At 36.2% G+C, this 19,890-nt stretch overlaps 1 protein-coding gene across 1 annotated transcript; it reads right to left on the bottom strand.

Moving 5' to 3' along the window:
• Positions 1-420: 420 nt before the first annotated feature.
• Positions 421-19,302, bottom strand: ZFP30 (ZFP30 zinc finger protein). Its single transcript, XM_082677893.1, has 6 exons — positions 18,647-19,302; positions 18,074-18,234; positions 15,125-15,212; positions 11,746-11,872; positions 10,662-10,760; positions 421-4,754 (listed from the first exon to the last, which is right to left on the bottom strand). The coding sequence occupies exons 3-6, from the start codon at positions 15,131-15,133 to the stop codon at positions 3,385-3,387; spliced, it is 1,605 nt and encodes a 534-aa protein (XP_082534019.1). The 5' UTR covers positions 15,134-15,212; positions 18,074-18,234; positions 18,647-19,302; the 3' UTR covers positions 421-3,384.
• Between the last annotated feature and the right edge of the window lie 588 nt (positions 19,303-19,890).

The raw sequence follows: 19,890 nt of genomic DNA, 5'->3' as shown, positions 1-19,890 counted from the left end.
AGATCTACTTTCCACAAAATACTAGAACACAAACACAATTTAGCCCTGTTCTTTGCCACTATAAAAAGAATGACCTTTCCTCCAGTTTCCAATAATACGTTCCTCATTTCCATCTAAGACTGCGGCAGAATGGTCTTTACTGTCCATATTTCTACTAATATTTTGTTCATGATTATTTCCTAAGACTGAGGTTTTCTCTTCAGCTCTCCTCTTTTCTGAGATTTCACCAGAATCACCCTTAACATCCGTTATTTTTTGCATGCACGTCAAAACTCTTTTCAGCCTTTATCCACTCACTATTCAGTTCCAAAGCCACTTCCATGTCTTTTACATTAGTACCCACTTCTAGTACAAACTTGTCTTATTCAGCTTGGGCTGCTATAACATGGTACCACAGACTGGGTAGTTTGTAAACAAATTTATTTCTCACAGGTTTGGAGGCTGGAAGTCTGACATTAGGGTGCTAGCACAGTTAGTTTTGGTGAGAAACATCTTCCAGATTGAAAACTGTCATCTTCTTGTTGTATCCTCCTCACACGGCAGGAGAGGGTGAGAGAACTCTCTGGGGTCACTTTTACAAGGGTACTAATCTCATTCAGAAGGGCTCCACCCTCATGACCTAATTATCTCTTGAGAGGCCCCACCTCCTAATACCATCACATTGGGGGTTAGGATGTCATCACATTTTAAGGAGACACATTCAGTCCATTGCAAGGCCCAAATGGTTTCACTGGAATATTCTACCATTCAAAGAATAATTAACACCACTTCTACACTACCTCTTCCAGAAATTAAAAGGAAGCAACATTTCCAAACTCACGTTATGAGAACACCATCAACCTGATACCAAATGAGGCAAAAATAGAACAAAACTATAGACCAGTATCCTTCATGAATACAGATGCAAAAATCCTCAACAAAACATTAGTAAATCATAGCAATCACAGCAAGTACAGCAATATATATATATATTTAAAGTACACACTACAGACAAATGGAGTTTACTCCAGTGATATAAGGCTTAATATTTGAAAATCCATGAAGGTAATCCATCATATTAACAGAGTAAAAAAAAAATCATTCTATTCATTATATCGATTGGTGCATATTTCAAGTAGAATTTCAAGGAAATAGAGGGTTCATGACAGTGTTTACAGGTAGCAAAGGGTTCTCAAAGTTATAATGGGCCTGAGAGGGGAGGAAAACTCAAATATGTGGTGCTGTCCTGAAAATGTCACCCCAGGGTAAAGATAAAGCCAACTTGCATCCTTTCTGTGAAACAGCGTGGCTTCTAAGAATTTCAAAGTCGTTTTTCCACAGTAGCCTCACAGGGAACCCAATACAGAGAAGAGCCTGTTGATCTTTTGTCTAATTGAATGAACCCTAATAAAAATCATAGAAAACACAGTCTTAAAGAGAATTGTACTACTTGAAGCACTGCAAGCTTGAACTTAGTGGGAAACAGTATAAAGTAAAAAAGTGCCTTTGGATGCCGAAACATCTACAGGCTATAAACAGTCTGAGAAAACTACTCAGCTGTAAACACAGGCAACGTTTTATGAAAAGAAAAAAAAATTCAGCATGACTTGGGGTAGAACCAAAGAGACCAAAGTGTGTAAACATGCTGCTACTTGGAAGCAGAGCCATACTTAAATTGGGTTCTGTATTATGCAGTAATGCAATCCGCTGAATATCACAGCTTCCCAACAACAGCAGAGAAACGCTGTGAGAAACTGACCTGTTAGATATTTTTTTAGAAGTATTCAAAACTTGTGTGTTTTTTACACTTAACACCATCTTAATTTGTACTAACCGCAATTCAGGCTCTCAATAGCTCAATTTTAAGTGTTCAACATGTTGCCAGCAGCTACCTTATCAGATAAAACAGTTCTATTCCATTAATTTCCACAAGTAGTTGTAATTGCTCTTTTTACTCACTCTTGAAATATACGAAGTACTATGGGACAGGCACTACAACAGATGTAGCATTAGGTGAACTAGATAAAATCTGGATCCTCAATCTTAATTTCCCAAATACATTATAGCACATTTAATATCCCTGTGTGTAAAACTTTAGCAACATCCGTAAGTTCTGATATGTAGCCATTTACAAACATCATTCACTTTAAGTGGGTTATAATTTCACAGATACTTTATCTTTAAAAAAAATTATGGAAAATTTAAAATACATGAAAATAGAGAAAAGAGCAAAAACAAAATGAGCAAAAACCACACACCTGACTCATCTTACCATGATTTTGACAAACAAGTTATCCATCTTCAATTTTCTTTTGCATGAGCATTTTAAAGGTAATTCTAGACATATAATTTCATGTGTATAAACTTGCTAATTTATCTCTAAGACACTTTTACATAAACACAATGCTATTTGCACATCTAACAAGAACATAATTCTTAATATTATCTAATACTGTCAATAGTCCCATTTCCCCAACTGTCATAAAAATGTCTTTTTTACACTTGTTCAACTTGTGATCTAAATGAGAACCACTCATTCATTGCATTTGATTGATACATCTCTTAAGACTCTTAATATCTAAGAGTTCCACCTCCCTTTTTCAATCCATTTTATTGGTTGAGAAGCTGTCGTTACTCTTGTAGAATTACCCACATTTTAGATTTGTCTGCTTCTTGCTGTATCATGTAATTTGTTCTTGTTTCCTGAATTTTCTCTAAACTGGGAGTTAGATCTTGATGCTTTAATTAGATTCAGGTTCAATATTTTTTGTCAATGGTATGTCTTATTGTATCATATCAGGAGGCACAAAATGTTTTGTCCTATTTTTGATGAGATTAAAATTGATCAGTGGGTTCAGATGTTGTCAACCTGATCTATTCACTATGAAGTTGACATCAACCATTCACCTAATGGTCTTAACACCTCTACTGAGAATTGTGCCTAGATCCATTATTTCATTATGTCCTATAAAAATCTCTAATAAAGAACTTTACCTCATCAACTTCTAGTTGCCTTGAAATATAGTTTATATAGGAAATGCAGGCTAAATCACATTTCCTTCCTTTTATTTATCAATTTCCAGAATGAGTTGGTGCCCTGGCAACTTCCATAGGTATACTGTACAGATGAAAGAACAGAGGTGATAACAGGTAAGATCAAAAGCTTTTCCACATTCACTCCTTTAAGAGAGTTTCTTTCTAGAAAGAACTTCCTAAGGTTTAACATGGTTTGAATGGTGACGAAATATTTCTATATATTAATTAAATTAACCTATTCTTTTAAAACCTCTTATTTTAATTTTGAGCATGAAGCAAAAGGGATTCCTACATTCAAACACTTTTCCTCCAGGATTTATTTTCTACTGCCCCTTAACACAAAATTCACAATGGATGGCTTTCTAATAATTATTTAGTGACCTTATGAACTCGCTGATGGTAAGTAAGATGTGAATGTTGTCTAAATGCCTTCTTACATTCCTTACATTTGTATGGTTTCTCACCAGAATGAATTCTCTGATGTTGAATAAGTGATGAATGTAGTCTAAAGGCCTTTCCACATTCCTTACAGTCATAGGGTTTCTCACCAGTATGAATACTCTGATGTTGAGTAAGTTGGGAGAGCAGTCTAAAAGTCTTCTCACATTCCTTACATTTATAAGGTTTCTCACCAAAATGAATACTCTGATGTTGAGTAAGTTGTGAGAACAGTCTGAAGGCCTTCCCACATTCCTTACAATCATAGGGTTTCTCTCCAATATGAATACCCTGATGTGAAATAAGTTCTGAGTAACGACGAAAGAACTTCTGACATTCCTTACATTCATAAGGTTTCTCACCAGTATGAATTCTCTGATGGAGAGTCAGATGATAGGCACGACTAAAAGTCTTCCCACATTCCTTACAATCATAGGGTTTCTCGCCAGTATGAATTCTCTGATGGAGAGTAAGTTGTTGCCGCACTCTAAAGGCCTTCCCACACTCCTTACAGTCATAGGGTTTCTCACCAGTATGAAGTTTGTGATGTACTCTAAGACCTGTACTACACAGAAAAGCCTGCCCACATTCCCTACATTCATAGCATTTCTCAGCAATATTAAGTCTTTGATGTCGAGTAAGGTGTGCATATTGTCTAAAGGTCTTCCCACATTCCTTACATTCATAGGGTTTCTCACCAGTATGAATCCTTTGATGGAGATTAAGTTGTCCTCGCACTCTAAAGGCCTTCCCACATTCTTTACAGTCATAAGGCTTCTCACCAACATGAATTCTCTGATGTACACGAAGATCTGCACCACATGTAAAGATTTTTCCACATCTTTTACATTCAAGGAGTTTGTCAGAAGCATGAATTCTCTGATGTCGACTAAGGTGGGCACACTGTCTAAAGGCTTTTCCACATTCTTTACATTCATAGGGTTTCTCACCAGTATGAATTCTCTGATGGAAAGTGAGTTGTTGGCGTACTCTAAAAGCCTTCCCACAATCCCCACATTCATAGGGTTTCTCTCTATTGTGAATTCTCTGATACAGAGTAAGAGATGTGCGTTTTTTGTTCTTGGGCATTTTTTCAGAGGTGGTTTTTTTCACTTGCCTGAAATACGCCTCCTGAGGACCCTCTTGTCCCTCAAACTTTTTATATTCACAATCTTTCCTGAAAAAGGAATCTTCAAGGCCACAACTTCTAATTCTTTCCATTATCTCCCACTGAGATACATTCATTTCACAAACATCCTTTACTTCAAATAATTTTTTAGTGCCATATCTGGATTCCAAATCTGAAAGAAAATAAGATAAACACATGTTATTTTCTTATTCTAGAAAAAGTAAACAAATAAGCAAATAAAAATTTTATAATAGGAAAGTCCAGTTGAAGAAAATGTGCTTAAAAACTCTTTAAAAATCATGTAGCTTGAAAAAAGCTAAGAGGAATAAAGAAAATGAGTTAAGACCAGATAATTCAGAAGCAAATCAAAGTCTGAGATCTCTACCTAAACTTTTTAATGATTTCTCTTTTTAATAAGAATACAGTAGAAACACTTTATTATGAATAACATGGCCTTTGTTTACCAAAAGATGTCATCTCAAGCTACTGCCCCCTCTGCACCCTACATCTGTCACACTTACCTCCTTTCAGTTGCTAAAATATGTTACAATCTTTCCATTTCTTAGAGCTTTTTACTGGCTGTTAAATCTCCCAGGAATGCTGGCGGGCTCTCCACATGGTTGGGTTCCTTTCATCCTTTAGGTATCATGATAAAAGTCAGAAAAAATACCTGTGCTGACTTCATCTAATTTATATCCTTTATTTTCTATCCTAATAACTTGTTCCTTGCTTAAAACTTTTTTTCAATTCTGCTGTGGTATATTCATTAACTTTCCCAGTTTTTATTCTATTTTCTTACCCCAAGGGCAGAAACAATCTTTCACTTATCACTGAATAACAAACCCATAGCACACAGTAACTATTAATTATTAAATTTCAATAATTAGTTAATAGTAAAAATGTATATTTTGCCTTGCCTCCAATCTTACACCTTCTTTTTTATCACTTCCTATAGAGATGGGAAACAAAAGCACATCTAAGCTATCTCAATCAAATACATACATGGAAAAATTTCTTTACACCTGATCATCCTTCCAATGGCCTCTCCACTTTCACTTGCAGATATCTCCACTTCAGTTCATTTTCTACGTTGCACAGTTGTGAGTGAACCTCACTTTCACGATCAAGGTAATAAAAGGTTCTACTTATTTATTTTCATTTGAGTTTATTAACTATACACACTATGTTACAAATACTCAACCTGTTTTGTTCCTTCATACCCTTTCCTATATTCTCCCTGAAGTCTTCATAGCCAATGCCATTTAGGTACTGCCTAAAAATATATTAGTGATTTTTCAGTCACAGCAACAGGTTTATAAAAGAGTAACATGCTAATGAAATTCTGAGCAGAGACGTATTTTTCTCAAATGTATATTTTCTCAAAATTTTTGAAATAAGATTTCAATATTTTTCAAAAAGAAAAAGGTATTTTAAAAAATCTACAATACAGCAACATTATTTTTAATATACCCAAACTGGAAAGAATCTAAGTGTTCATCAACAGAAGAATGACAAAGAAAATTAAGATATGTGGATACAATGCAATAAGAGCAATGAGACAAACTGTAACAGCAATGAGAATGAATAATCTACAAGTACACACAACAACATGGATCATTCTCACAAACATAATGGTGAGTAAACAAAGCCAGGCATAAAAGAATTTATACTATTCCATTTTTATAAAGCTTGAAAACAGTAAAACTAATCTATGGACTTGTTAGAAGTCAGGTTAGTAGTTAACTTTGGTAGGGAGGAATGACTGGAGAAAGTTAGGGGGGAGCTTCTGATATACTAGTAAAGCTCTATTTCTGAATCAATGTGTAATTACTTTGTGAAAATTCAGTGAGCCACATATTATAATTCTGTATTTTTTATATCTGTTCGTATTTCAATAAGTTTATTTTAAAAAGGATATACTAAAAAGACGTTAAAAGGCAATAATGATTTAAATAGTGTAGATAATTTGTGAGCAGAGACAAAAAAATGAATGGCACAGAAAATACTCCTATGAAATCTGAGTGTCTTTCTCCATGCTTCCCCCTCCCTTCCCTCTCTCCTGTTCTCCTTCCTTTACTCCTCTCTTTCTCTTTCTCCCCTTCCCTCTCTCTCCTCCTGTCTGTCTGTCTCTATCTCCCCATTCAAGAAAGCAATATAAAACTATGACAATTTTGTAGAAATTTGGGGGAAAAAAACAATTTAAGGTCTCATTAAGACAAATAAGATATAAATTATACATAAAATGAACAGTAATTAGCTAGTCATAACAGTAGTAAATAAGCAGGCAGGTACAAAAGTATGACAGTTGTTATTAAGATGGTGATTTCAAAGGATTTACTTGCAAATTAAAAATTAAAAACCAGTGATCTAAAGGAAAGTCACAGTCAAAACCAAAAGTGAAGGCCCAAACATTTGTAAGAAAAATGAGAAATTGTATACAGCAGAAAAGCCCATACAAACTGTATAAGAAACATTAAACAATGGAAAAAGTAATGGAATAAAGGAAGTGAGTAGAAAATGCACAAAATAAAAGTATAAACAAACTTAGGGCAAAATGTCCATATTCACTCATAAAAAACAAAGTAGAAGTTATAAAACTTATCCTATAGAAGTTGAACATTTTAATTTAAAGAACAAACAAAATATTCCCAGTGTGGATATAGAGACGCTTATATGGCTTCCCCACCTAAATGACGTGTCAGATTAAGGCTTTGGCACGCTGAACATTCTCATCTAGGAGACTATACTACAGTTGACCCTTGAACATAGGGGTTAGAGGGGACAATACCACCCCCTCCCCCGCCCCTCTACTGAAAATCTGTGTGTAACTTTACAGTTGGACCTCCATATCCGCAGTTCTGCATCCACAGATTCAACCAACCCCAGGTCATGCAGTACTGTAATACACATTTATTTTTTTAAACCCATGTATAAATGGACCCATGCAGTTTAAACCCATGTTGTTCAAGGGTCAGCTGCATAAACAACTGAAGTGTAATCTTAAGATTTCTGTTAAAAGTCAGCCATAATTGTTCCCAAATTTGTTTATGCCAGTTCTTTCCCCTTCAAGAAACTGAAAGACAACCATTTCTATCTATGAAAACTAGGTTCAGTGCTTTGCAAGTTCTGGCTAGGGATGCACACTGCATTGTTCTCAAAATAGGCATGAGTGAGAAAATAGTAAAGATTGATGGGAAATGTAAAGAGTCATGAAGGATTCTGCACACAGTTTGCTTTACAAGTATCTTTAGATTCTTGTTCTACTTTAAATAAATTGAAACTGGAAATAATAGCCTATGCATTATATGTATGATTTAATCAAGAAAAAACTGACTGGACCAACTCTAAAACAAAAGGCCAAACTAAACATCAAAAGACATATATAAAATATTTAACTACTCAAAATTAATAAACCAAATATTAGTTTGTATTCTACTGAATCAAAGGACTTTATTCTAGTAAATAATGCTAATGTGAAAGCAAAATATTAACCTATCTTAAAGCAATGTAAAAGGAGAAATATTATTTCCATTTGCAGGATACCAGCTTTAATTAAAAAGAAAATATGAATTACCTGTTCATAGAGTTAATTAGTTTCCTGAGATACAATGTCTTCAATAACCTTTGCTGATACAAGATGATACGGATACAGAATATTTATGACAGAGGCAGTTTTAGGCACATTAACACCAGGGTAAATGCAACCAGAGATCTGTAAATGTTAAAACCCTATAACCACAGAACTGTACTTCTGAAAATCAAAACTGATCAAATATGGTGTTGGCCTAAAAGTTCATTCCGGTTTTTCCATAAGATGTTATGGAAAAACCCAAATGAACTTTTTGGCCAACTCAATATTAAATAATCCATACTGAATTCCAAATAACCTTCACATTCTGCTGATAATTTTACTGCTAATTTCATTAAGAAATAAGAAGCAATTTAAAGAAAAATGTTATTCTCCCCTTCACCACGTTATCCAACCAACCTGTGTCCATAGTCTTATCATATGCATTGGTTTTCCTTCATAAATTGATTCCTACCCATTTACTGAAAGTCATTGCTTACAGAATTCCCTCTTTCTCTACTCCATCAATTTTCCCTCTTTGAAATCATTCCCTTCAGCCTATATACATGTTCTAATACCTCATCACATCTTAAGATACTTTCCCTGTACCCCATGTGTCTGCTTTTATGGCAAAATTCCTCCAAGAGTTATATATATTTATTTTCATCACTGCCTCACTTCTCACTTTCTTTTCATCTCCCAATAACTTTAAAAGAAACAAAATTTTATTACAGAGCATATCTGACATACACAAAAGGAGAAGAGTAATTATAAATGTCCATGTATCTATGGCCAGCCTCAGCAACCACCAACCAAGCCCAGTACTGGCCTATGCAGACCCTAATCCACTCTCCTCACATTTTCTGAAGCAAATCCCATAATCTAATGTTTTTTGTTATCACTTCAGGATGTATCTCTAAAAGGATTTAAAAAAATAATCATAATACCATTATCCAAACCTGAAAAAATGAACAGTAATTCTTTAAGAACATCAAAAATCAGTGTTCACACTTCCAATTACCTCATACATAAAATTTTAAACAATTTAAAAATAATAACTGATCCAAAGCCCATAATGTACAATGGTTGACATGTCTTCTACGTGTCTAAAACCTACAGACTGTCCTACTATCTTTTAAAAATATTTATTTATTTATTTATTTATGGCTGCATTGGGTCTTTGTTGCTGCACGCAAGCAGGTGCTACTCTTCGTTGTGGTGCACGGGCTTCTCATTTCAGCGGCTTCTCTTGCCGCGGAGCATGGGTTGTAGGCGTGCAGGCTCAGTAATTGTGGCATACGGGCTTAGTTGCTCTGCGGCATGTGGGATCTTCCCGGACCAGGGATCAAACCCATGTCCCCCGCATTGGCAGGCAGATTCTTAACAACTGCGCTGCCAGGGAAGTCCCTGTCCTACTATCTTTTGATTTCCCTTACAATTTATTTGTTGAAGAACTGTTTTTGACCCTATAGCATTTCTCATATTCTGAATTTTTCTGACTATATTCCCAAGGTGTAATAGAACATGCTCCTCTATCTTCCTCCAATAAATTGGTGGCTTTAGATGCTCCATTAGACTTAGGCCCACTTCATAGGTCATATTGTATCCTTTCATTCACCCCTTCATTCATTGTCTCTATTTCTGTGATGCTATCAGCACTGATGTTCAGTGCCTAGATCCAATAGCTCACTATGGGTTCCAAGGTGATAATATTCTATCATTCTTCATTTATTCACTGAATACTTTTATTAAGAAAAACATCCCTCCATCTATTACCTATTGGTACAGTTCTTACAAGGAAGACAGGATAAACACTTCTTTTTTCTTTTAAATTTATGTTTTCCAAATAAGTTAGTTCTTTAGTAGTTTCCAATGGTGAACAATCTGCTGTTAGCATCATTAAGAATTTATGGAATTAAGCATGTGGTATTTTATGTGGTTGCAATACATTGCAGTTATGTATACAGATGCTCAAATGATTCCATCTTTGACAAGTTGAAGAGCCTCTGCTAACTGGTTCTTCTTCCCTGACCACCCTATCTAAAATTACCCCATTAACCCATCATAATTCTCCATATTCTTATCCTACTCACTTTTCTTTATAATACTTAATCACTTCATGATATTTAGTAATCCACTTGTTTATTGTATGATTACCCTACTAAAACGTAAACTCCATGAAAAGAAGGCAATGAAGAAATACATACATAAAAGCCAAATACAAAAGATGAGCTAGAAAGAAATTAGATGCAAAATACAGGTAAAATGGTGGTCTTTGGTGAAGAAAGCTTTCCCCCATTGAAATGAGAAAGAAACAGGACAGTGAAGAAAGAAGAGGTAAATGGAAGTAAAGATGGAATTTCTTTGGTGGTTCAGGCTGAAATCTAAGTTTTCTTCCCAGGTTTCAGGTCTCTCCTTCGTAATCAACATCTAAGTGGTGTGTCTCCTTCCCAACCAGCAGGAATATGCCATGCCACAATAGCTTACCTTTCCTTATTATCACTTACTCACCTAGGCTCCGTCTTCTTTTCTCATCCCTCACAACCATCCAGGGTTCTTTCCCTTGCTCTAACAGAGTAATTACATCTGGTTTAGAAACGGAACATCCTCCTTGAGAAAACATAATACAGAAAGGATATACCTGACTAAGCCTTCAGAACAAAGAAGAGTAAATGAACAGAAAAACATTGATATTAGAGTTACTTCAGGATCACAAGAACAGAGAGATAGGAATAGTGCCTTATTTTAATTGCCAATTCATACAGCCTCTGTCTCTTGAGAAAGTAACCACTGACAGCAGTGGTTTCAAATCCTGCCTCTGTCACCTGAACAACTTACGGCCTCAGTTTTCTCAGTTGGAAAAATAATATATACCCATATGTAAATAATATATAAAATAATACATAAAAATATATAAATAATAATGTATACCATTATTATAATAATGTATAGGATTGTGTGAGGTTTGACTTAATAAACAAAGTGCTTGGATGAGTGCCTAGTACATAGTAAGCAGTCTACATGTTTATTAGGTACTATTTTTGCTTTTCTTTAAATACTTTGCTAAAAGGAATATAGTTTCTTGCCAGTATATTCATCCAATGTTAAATGCAAAGTTCATATATTTTAAACTTTTAATCATAAATCAATTAAAAGATAATGTTTGTTGCAATAAATTGAATGTGCCCACTTGAGTTTTTACAAACTACTGATTTAACCCAGTATCATATACATTGTATAAGCTTTTTCAATAGGTATGTAGAGCCAGACACCTCTGTCTTCCTACTCACATTGCAGGTAAGTTAATAGATAATAGACCATCTACAGCAGTATGAAACCAGATTTCTTTGAAAATGGTTTTGCTCTGAGCGTCTAAGAATTTATATCAAACTGTCATTCAAGAGAAGCAATTATGGAAAAGGCAAAGGAAAATGTAAATGTCACTGATTTATGGGGAAGCTAAAGGTGCTATTTAATAGTTTAACAGCTGAAGGTGCCTATTCCCAAACTACAAAGCAGATATTTGGCTTTTAGAAGGATAGCCCTGAAATTCAGTCATGTGAATTTCTACATTACTTGACACAGATAAACTTACCCAGTGACACCAGGTTGCTATAGTTCTCTAATATCACATCTCTGTACAAATTCCTCTGATTTGAGTTCAGACATTCCCACTCTTCCTGAGAAAAGTCTACAGTTACATCTCTGAACATCACCAAATCCTGAAATGACAAACCCATGTTTTATTTGTAAAATTATTTATTTCTGTATAGGGCCACATGCCACATATTGTCACTATTTGTATATCCTTCTCCTTTCCCTACTTTTTTAAAACAATTCTTTCAAAAAGTAATTAACTCATAGATTGTACAAAAACAGGCCATGGGTTGAATCTGGCTCACAAGCTGTAGTTTGCCTACTACTGCTACAGACGAAACTTCCTATATAACTGTGGGATACCTAATTTTACTTATTTCCAGATACATTCAGGTAATTAATCAGAGTTTCACTAAATTGTAGCAATATTTTCTTAGATCAGTCTCCAACAGCAAAAGAAATAGAAGCAAAAACAAACAAATGGGACCTAATCAAACTTAAAAGCTTTTGCACAGTAAAGGAAACCATCAATCTTCTGTTGATGGGCACAAAAGGAAACAAAACAAAAAGACAGCCTACCAAATGGGAGAAAATATTGGCAAACGAAGTGACCGACAAGGGGTTGATATACAAAAAATACAAACAGCTCATACAACTCAGTACCAAAAAAACAAACAACCAAATCAAAAATGGGCAGAAGACCTAGATAGACGTTTCTCCAAAGAAGACATCCAGATGGCTAACAGGCACATGAAAAGATGCTCAACATCACCAATTATTAGAGAAATGCAAACCAAAACCACAATGAGGTATCGCCTCACACCAGTCAGAATGATTATCATCCAAAAGTCTACAAATAATAAATGCTAGAGAGAGTGTGGAGAAAAGGGAACCCTCCTACACTGTTGGTGGGAATGTAAATTGGTGCAGCCACTATGGAGAACAGAATGGAGGTTCCTTAAAAAACTAAAAATAGAGCTACCATATGATCTAGCAATCCCACTCCTGGGTATATATCTGGAGAAAACAAAAACTCGAAAATACAAAAATTTGAAAAGATACATGAACCCCAATGTTCATAGCAGCACTATTTACAATAGCTGAAACATGGAAAACAACTCAAGTGCTGATCAACAGAAGACTGGCTTAAGATGTACAACTGAATGCTAGCCATAAAAAAGACTGAAATTTTGTCATTTGCAGCAACATGGATGAATCTAGAGAATATCACACTAAGTGAAGTAAATCAGAAAAAGACAAATACTATATGATATCACTAATATGTGTAATCTAAAAAAATAATACAAATGAATTACATACAAAACAGAAACAAACTTATGGTTACCAAAGGGGAGGGGGAGGGAGGGAGAGACAAATTAGGAGTACTAACAGGTACAAACTACTCTATATACATAAAATAGATAAGCAACAGGATTTACTGTATATCACAGAGAATTATATTCATTATCTTGTAATAACCTATAATAGAATATAACCTGAAAAAAAATAATTGAATCACTTTGCTGTACACCTTAAACTAACACAATATTGTAAATAAAAAAGAAAAGAATTTCACAATTAATTGAAAGTGTCCATAAAAATACTGCTAGCAACGGGCCTAAAAAAAATAAATATGATTTACTATAGGGACTTCCCTGGCGGTCCAGTGGTTAAGACTCCACACTCCCACTGCAGGGGGCATGGGTTCAAAACCTGGTTGGGGAGGTAAGATCCCACATGCTGCAAGGTGCGGCCAAAAACAGAAATGTGATTTACTCTAATCGCTTTCCCTTTAAGGGTTAGAAAAAAATAATCAATGGAATTTTTCCCCCCAGATGAACCATATTTTTATGGAACTCTATTTTTAAAAAGTAGAGTTTGCACAAAATTAAAGAATTTCTTCCAGACCCAATTTCATCACTATATGTATCATTAGCACTTTCCCTTATTATAACAAATCTTTTTTTTTTTTTTTTTTTTTTTCCGTACGTGGGCCTCTCACTGCTGTGGCCTCTCCCGTTGCGGAGCACAGGCTCCAGATGCACAGGCTCAGCGGCCATGGCTCACGGGCCTAGCCGCTCCAGGGCATGTGGGATCTTCCTGGACCGGGGCATGAACCCGTGTCCCCTGCATCGGCAGGTGGACTCTCAACCACTGCGCCACCAGGGAAGCCCTATAACAAATCTTTTATTGAATATTTTAAACTTATTATAAAATACTCCATTTAATAGATATGTTGGACTTAATAATGACGCTATTTAGATTATTTCTATACTCTTAAACATATTAAATTATATTTACAATTTAGGTTACACAAAATTTCTAAAGCTACAATGTCCAATATGCTACCTTAGACACATGGTTACTGAGCACTTGAACTGTAGCTAGTACAAATTTAGATGTGCTGTAACTATAAAATATACACCAGATATTGAAGACTTTAGAGAAAAAAAAGAATGTAAAATACCTCAATAATTTTTATACTGATTACATTTTGAAATGATAGTATCTTGCTATATTGGGTTAAATAAAGCATTAAAATTAACTGCACGTTTCTTTTTAAAATATGACACTAGAGACTTCCCTAGTGGCACACTGGTTAAGAATCTGCCTGCCAATGCAAGGGACACTGGTTGCAGCCCTGGTCTGGGAAGATCCTACATGCCGCGGAGCAACTAAGCCCATGTGCCACAACTACTGAGCCTGCACTCTAGAACCCTTGAGCCACAACTACTGAGCCCATGTGCAGCAACTACTGAAGCCCACGCGTCTAGAGCCTGTGCTCTGCAACAAGAGAAGCCACCGCAATGAGAGCCTGCGCACCACAAGGAAGAGTAGTCCCTGCTCGCCAAAACACTAGAGAAAGGCCCACGCGCAGCAACGAAGACCCAAGGCAGCCAAATAAAATAAAATTAATTAAAAAAAATTTTTTTAATAATAAATAAAACGTGACACAAAAGATTACATATGTGCCTTGCATATTATTCTCTACTTATTATGAGACTGCCATGAGGCCTACTGTGCTAATAAGGCACGAATTTTGTATTTTTAATATTGGACAGTGCTGCTCTAAAGTGTTCTCCAGTCCTGAGAGTCTCCTATCAGTTGTCTCCCTCTAGGGACTTCATTTCTGCTTTATCTCTGCTCTAGACAAAGAATGAACACACAGGAGACCCTGAGTAATTTGGTCAATTCACACAGAGAGGGGCACACAGGAGGGGCCAGGCTGTCTGGCTCCATCCTTCACTAGAGTGGGAGCAACTAGGGAAAAGCTGTTGGATGGGGCTCTGTTAGGAAGTTTGGGGATAATTAATGAAAATGCTTACATAACCTGAAAACAATTACAGCATTTCAAAAAGAGAGAAATATCAACTTACATGAGCCATGATTTCAGATTTGCAAGAAACTGGTTAGTTTTTCTCAAGGGTCATTTGCTGCAGAAGCAGAGTCCACAGAAGCTAAGAGCTGGGGGAAGAATATGAAGCCATAAGAACAAAATTGCCTCACAGCTCCCAAATTTTAAAAACTCACAGCACTTTTCCATTCCTACATGCAACACCCCTCTACCCGCCCCTCCCAACACACAAACAAGTGATGAAAGGTAAGAGGTAATCTAGACAAATACATGCCCTCCCCAAAATGACAGGAAAATCGTTGCACAAGGATAGACATAGAGCAGACGCCCCTGCATGGTAGGACATATCCAGCCATTTTAGCAGGAGAGATTCCAGTTACTTCCCCACCCCAGCGAGGCCCATCTGGACCTGAGCATAGGCTGTCCAGACCTGTCCTGAGCAGAGCCACCTCCCCTCGTTCCCACCTTCCCCAGCTGAGAAGTGGCTACATCATCTAAACCAGAACTTCCTTCTGAGAGTCAGGAATCTGACTTGCCTCCCTAACCCTGAAGGCAGAAAACAGTACAGACAAGAATTTCCCAAACTTTGCCACACACTGGAATCACCAGCAGATCTTTAAAGTATACTGATGCCTAACTCCCATCCCCTAAACATTCTGATTTAATTAGCAGGGAGTGTGACCCGGGAATCAGAATTTTTAAACCTTCCCCAAGTGATCATAATGGGCAGGTTTGGTAATCAAACTTTGTATGCATCAGATCATCTGAAAGGCTTATTAAAATACAGTTTGCAGGCCCCCACTCCTCAAGGTTGGCATTTACTAGGTCTGGGGTTGGGCTTGAGAATTTGCCTTTCGAAAAAATTCCCAAGTTGATACCGATGCTGCTGGTCCAAATGCCACAATTTGAGAATCACTTGCACAGATCATGCCTAGCAGTTTTTATAATGGCAAGACTGTACTTGCACACTGGGATCCCATCCTCAAGGCTGAACTATCTTTCCCAGAATCCTCAGAGCTCACTGTTCACCATTTTCCTATTAAGAATCATCAATACTGCCTACATGATCTCATTTACCAACCCAATTCTCTTGGTATCCAGGCTGGGGAAAAGTGAATTTGTAAAAGTGAGTACAGATAATTCTCTAGAAAGTAGAAATAACCCACTAGTTAAAACTGACTAGTAACTAAGGAGTTGAATTTAAAGGAATTTGATTAGCAGATTTTAAAAACTGATAATACTTCAGAGTATCACTAAGGCTGTGGAGAAATGGACACTTGTGGTATGCAGTAAAAAGAATGAAATGATATGTGGAAAATGGTTATAATGGGACCAAAAAAGCCAGAAAGAACCTAAATATCCTTCAACAAGGTTAAATAAATTATCATGCATTCACACAACAGAAAACTAAACACCCACTAAAAATACAAAGGTAAAATTCTTATTTGATGTCATGGAAAGATGGTCACTACATATCGTTGGGAGAAGAAGATAGTTTAGAAAATAGTATTGTGTGTGATTCTATTTTTGGCAAGAAAACTACATACATATGCATACATGTATATATTATGCATGTGCATGAAAGTCTGTGGATGGACTTGGAATAAAATTTTATCATGTTACCTCTACTGGATGGTATCCCAGGTGATCTTTATTTTGTTCTCCTCTGGAGTCTCTTAATTTTTTAATCAAAAAATTTTAAATTTGTATCACTTGTACCTGGCCATAAATTTAAAACAACCCTACAAGGAATATCACAAAAAGCCCCAACAATTCCATCCCTGCTACTCTTTCTTTCTCCCATCTTCCAAATCAAGAGGCAACAATTTTCACCTCTTTTAGCTTTTTCTTTTGTTACTTAAACACCATATATTCAAATAACATGCTAATATTGCTACTTCTGAATTTTCAGTTTTAACCATTATCTACTGACTTCCTACTATGGAAAGCACAGTTCTGGCTGTCTTTTATCCACCCATCTCCCACTGCACGTATGCGTAGCTCCATCTCCCTATCCTTCCAATACGGTTTTGTTCTATTACAGGGTAAATGGATATTCAATTTCCATTATTATGACTATGTAAATACCATTTCCAACTGAGCTATACAGTATAATTAGATTATTTCGCCTTCCTTTCCCAAGTCTTCTCTGAGGTTAAAATAATTTTGTTTTTTGTAAGATTATCATTAATTCATTTCTCAAACTCTCACTCAAATGAAGGATCAGGAGGATGAAGCTTCTGGCATAAAATAGCAGAACTGTCCATTTCATATTCTAAGACTCTTTCAGAAATTCAGCCAAATACTTCAGAGTTATCACCTGAACCCCAACTTGGCAAAAGTCAATGCCATGTTCCTAAATGTTCCTACCTCTGAAATCCCAAGTGACCTTGAAGTGAAAAGCTGATTAAGTAATAGGACCTAAGAAAGGCTATTTAAGGAATTGCTTAGGCAGTTTTGAACATCACTTCCCAACAACTGATTTCTTAAATAATTTATAAAACATCCACAAAATAGAATAAAGTAATCATTAAATGCTAAGTTTTAGAAAACTGTTAAGGAATGGAAAATATCCAAGAAACAAATGAAAAAAAATCAGTTTAAAAAATATATGGGGCTTCCCTGGTGGCGCAGTGGTTGAGAGTCCGCCTGCCAATGCAGGGGACGCGGGTTCGTGCCCCGGTTCAGGAAGATCCCGCATGCCGCGGAGAGGATGGGCCCGTGAGCCATGGCCGCTGAGCCTGCGCGTCCGGAGCCTGTGCTCCGCAACGGGAGAGGCCACAACAGTGAGAGCCCCGCGAACCGGAAAAAAAAAAAAAAAAAAAAAAAAAAAGCTATTCCCATTAAAAATAATTTTTTAATGATTTGGGAAGGTGGGTACCTTATAGTCATTAAAAAAAAAACTGATTAAATAGGCCTGCATAAGTAGTAACAACAGGGAAATCAATGTCACTGAAAAAATAATTCTTACCAGTTCTTCAATGTTGTAGTTCATTAACACCCAGAGATCCTTCTGTGAAGGATCACAAAGCTGGTTCGTGACATTTCCAAAGATTAAGAGACAGTATGCACAGCAGACAGAAAAAAATGCTTATTTCACAGCAGCTGCTCAATCATTTGAGTTAACCCCTCCTGCGTGCCAACGAATAACCAATTATTAAATCCTTGCAAAAGATCTTGTTAATCCTTACCTTAGCGTTCAGGACACATATGTAACTTAACAATTTCTTTAAAATTTTTTATTCAGAACAATAAGTACTTCCCAATATTACATTATATGGTTTTTTCTTATGACTTTATAAACCTAATCTTTATTATCGCATAACATTCCATCACATGTATGGACTGTGAGTTACTTAACCAAATTGCTAGATACTAATTTTTTAAGATTATCCCAAAAGTCATTCCCAGTTATCCCAGACTTTGATTCTAGACCAGTGAGAATCAATCTTGTTGGGTCTTATACAACTCTGATAATATGAAATGATAGACTTCTTCCCCCAAATTACCCATTGACAAATATATACAATATTTCTGTATATACCTTAGATTTTTCTTGTCCTGAAAACTCATAAACAGAGTCCAAAGACTTCATATTAAGAATCCCTGTTCTGGTCCACCTGAGCGGGATTCATTTTCCTGCTTGCAAGTATTCATCCTAATTAACTTCACGTTTCCATTATTCTTGGGAATATACAAAGTTGATAGGGAAAGACTAAGAATCATCACTAACAGCAACAGCTAATATTAATTAAGCACTCTTCTAATGTGCCAGGTAATCTTCTAAGAGGTTTAACGGATATTAATTCAGGTAATCTTCAAAACAACCCTGTGAGGTATATAATAATTCCGATTTTACATATTAAGAAACTGCAACACAGAAAGACTGCCCAAACTCACTCAGATTTAAGTGGTTGTCAGGATTAAAACTCTCTAGGTTCAAAATTTTCAACCACTACACACACCTCTCTTCCTCTATCCAAAGACATACCCAAAACAAACTACAAACTTTCAGTTATAAGATAAATAAGTTCAGTTATAAGATAAATAATGCACAGCATGGTTACTATAGATAATAATAATAATGTATTATATACTAGACATTTGTCAAGACAGTATATCTTAAGTATTCGTGTCACACACACAAAAAAAGGTAACTAAGAGAGGTAATGGATATGTTAATTAGTCGGTGTGGTTAGCATTCCATTCCACAATGTGTACATATATGAAAACATGTTGTACACCTTAAATACATACAATTTTTCATTTGTCAAAAATAAATAAAACAAACTCATGCTATCAAACCTCTAACTACATCAGGCTGGTACCAAAAATTTCCACTCATGGATTCCCCTGGGAAAAAAAAAATCCCCACTCATACTCCGTAATAATTACAGATGTCTAAAGCCCTAAACTACTACTCAACAAATCACAGTCAAAAAGAAAACATAGGCTTCCCTGGTGGCGCAGTGGTTGAGAGTCCGCCTGCCGATGCAGGGAACACGGGTTCGTGCCCCAGTCCGGGAGGATCCCACGTGCCGCGGAGCGGCTGGGCCCGTGAGCCATGGCCGCTGAGCCTGCGCGTCCGGAGCCTGTGCTCCACAACGGGCGAGGCCACAACAGTGAGAGGCCCGCGTACCGCAAAAAAAAAAAAAAAAAAGAAAACATAAACGTTAACTTCCAATAGGGCTATTTCCATCATTAGAATCCTTGGAAAAGCTGTGCTCACAGAGCAACTTAATTTATAGCACATGGTTAACTAACTGCAGAACTGAATTAAGTGGGCAC

This window comes from Grampus griseus (genome assembly GCF_964374135.1).
Source record: "Grampus griseus genome assembly, chromosome: 19".
NCBI lineage: Eukaryota > Metazoa > Chordata > Mammalia > Artiodactyla > Delphinidae > Grampus > Grampus griseus.
This window is presented reverse-complemented; position numbering and strand designations above follow the sequence as displayed.